Source organism: Electrona antarctica, assembly GCF_951216825.1.
Source record: "Electrona antarctica genome assembly, chromosome: 20".
NCBI classification, from domain to species: Eukaryota; Metazoa; Chordata; class Actinopteri; order Myctophiformes; family Myctophidae; genus Electrona; species Electrona antarctica.
In genome coordinates, this window is record NC_136801.1 from 20,727,289 (window position 1) to 20,729,788 (window position 2,500).

The following is a 2,500-nucleotide window of genomic DNA, read 5'->3' on the forward strand; positions in this document are numbered from 1 at the left end:
AATTCTACATATTCTGGTTGGCTGTATGGCTACCAAAACATCTTAATTCGACATATTGTGCTAATTGTTTATGAAACACAGTGCCAGTGTGTGTGTGTGTGTGTGTGTGTGTGTGTGTGTGTGTGTGTGTGTGTGTGTGTGTGTGTGTGTGTGGGAGCTCCTTTCACGCTCTTTCACTAATCAGGTTGAAATCAATTAGGACTTGGCCCAACTAATTTCAGTCGTGAGATTGTATTAGAGAGAGAGAGAGAGGGGGGGGGGGGGGAGAAAGAGGGAGAGAGCAAGCAGTGGGAAGATGAAAGGAGAGAGGTAGGAAAGACGACCAAGGGATACAGAGTGTAGTGTAGGAGGAGAACAGCCTAGGACGTTGGAAGGGAAGTGGGTAGGGGATGGCGGTACGGGTGGATGGATGGATGTGGAAGAGAGAGAGAGAGAGAGAGAGAGAGAGAGAGAGAGAGAGAGAGGTAGAGGTGTGGGAGAAAAGAACAGAGAGAGAGAGAAGGAGTGCAGGTCGGAGTGACTGGCACTGAGGAAGAGAAGACCAATGCTCATTTAACACTTAGAAAGAAGATCATCCTTTTAATGGTACCCTATGGGGGTGACGGAGGCGTTGCCTAGCAACCGGCTCAGGACAAACAGTTGTTTTTTAGCGGTGCCGTTTCATATCCGATATATAGCGATATAAATCGCATTATACGTCAATCGCAGACAACAGATGGCCATTAAAACACAGACAATGTCTTAAGTACATTTTGATGCCAATGCTTTTGTACTTTTATTCAGCGCGAGTGTGCGTGCGTGTCTGTATTTATTTATTTTTTATTTAACCTGTATTTAAACAGTAAAAACACATTGAGACTGCGTCTCTTTTACAAGTGGGAACTGGCCAAGAGGCAGAAATAAAATTACACTTCAATACCACATCGTCAATGTTACATTTTGGACGAGCAAATACAACATCCATAACACACCTCACCAAAGTCCTACTTTTTTGTAGCAGGGCAAAATACACAATATACACGATTTGAATGCTGGTACTATACACACCACAGCCAAGCATTTGACCTGAGGTTGAGGCCGTTTTGGACCAAGTCGAATTTGGATGAAATGTCTTACCCGTGAGCTGAGCACAGTGTAGAGGATGTGTGTGCGTGTCTTACCCGTGAGCTGAGCAGCGTGTAGAGGATGTGTGTGCGTGTCTTACCCGTGAGCTGAGCAGCGTGTAGAGGATGTGTGTGTGTGTCTTACCCGTGAGCTGATCAGCGTGTAGAGGATGTGTGTGCGTGTCTTACCCGTGAGCTGAGCAGCGTGTAGAGGATGTGTGTGCGTGTCTTACCCGTGAGCTGAGCAGCGTGTAGAGGATGTGTGTGCGTGTCTTACCCGTGAGCTGAGCAGCGTGTAGAGGATGTGTGTGCGTGTCTTACCCGTGAGCTGAGCAGTGTGTAGAGGATGTGGTCCGGTGTGGTCTGAGCTCTCCACTGCAACACCTCCGACAGGAACAGGAACTACAACACAGGAGGATATGTGACATCGTCGTCAAACATTCCATTTTTGTATTTCCATTCCATTCCATTCGTTTTTTTTTTAGGACTCAAGATCGTCTAGAATGCTAGATTATAGTCACCAATGTACACAGTTTTTAAATGTACTACCTATTTTTAACATAATAGGTAGTTAAACAACTAGTCCACTAGTCGACTAGTAAACTAGGCAACTAGTCAACTAGTAAAAATCACTAGAAGTGAAAGCCCTATGGGAGAGTATGCATGTTATATATGTATTACTATACTTGTGACGGCTAAATGTCCCCAAGTGTGGTAGAATTTGAGAAAACATCATTATTGTGAGGTTGATTTATGGTTAAGAAAAATATTTGTAGAGTTGGGACTCAGATTCAGGTTGGGATGCGAGTTGGGATTAGGCATTCAGTGTTTACAGTTAGGGCTTGGAGTTTAGAGTTATGCTTGATTTTACCCAGTTATGCGTAAAATTCTAGATCTACAAGAGCTTGTAAATCTGCTATCTTCAGCTTTATGGTGAAGGTTACGTGCGTGCGTGTGTGCGTGCGTGCGTGCGTGCGCCATACCTGGTCGTTGTCTTCAGTCTGTCCCAGGTCTCTGCCACTAGCCATAGCAATCCTCTTCCCCGACACCAGGTTACCCACCATCACAGAGGCAGGACCGATCTCTGGAACACGCACGCACGCACGCACGCACGCACGCACGCACGCACGCACGCACGCACGCACGGACACACACACACACACACACACACACACACACACACACACACACACACACACACACACACACACACACACACACACACACACATTATAGATTCAATCAGTATATGCAAGGAAATCAGGTATCGCTGCTGTCACCTCTTATCTACAATTCTCCACATTTAAACGGTTTGTGTTTTTCCCAAGATTATCGCCCTACTCGATCACACTGCAGCATCGCACAAGAGCATCAAAGGTATAGCTCTAGATCCACGG

General features: G+C 45.8%; 1 protein-coding gene across 1 annotated transcript in view; it reads right to left on the bottom strand.

The window, feature by feature from the left end:
• Nucleotides 1-2,500, bottom strand: part of LOC306913200 (disco-interacting protein 2 homolog C-like) — a gene marked incomplete at its 5' end in the record, with an annotated part of 84,753 nt that overhangs the window by 13,121 nt on the left and 69,132 nt on the right. The window contains 2 exon segments of the mRNA XM_079489788.1: nt 1,425-1,505; nt 2,087-2,187. Of these exon segments, the coding sequence (XP_079345914.1) occupies nt 1,425-1,505; nt 2,087-2,187 (182 nt within the window).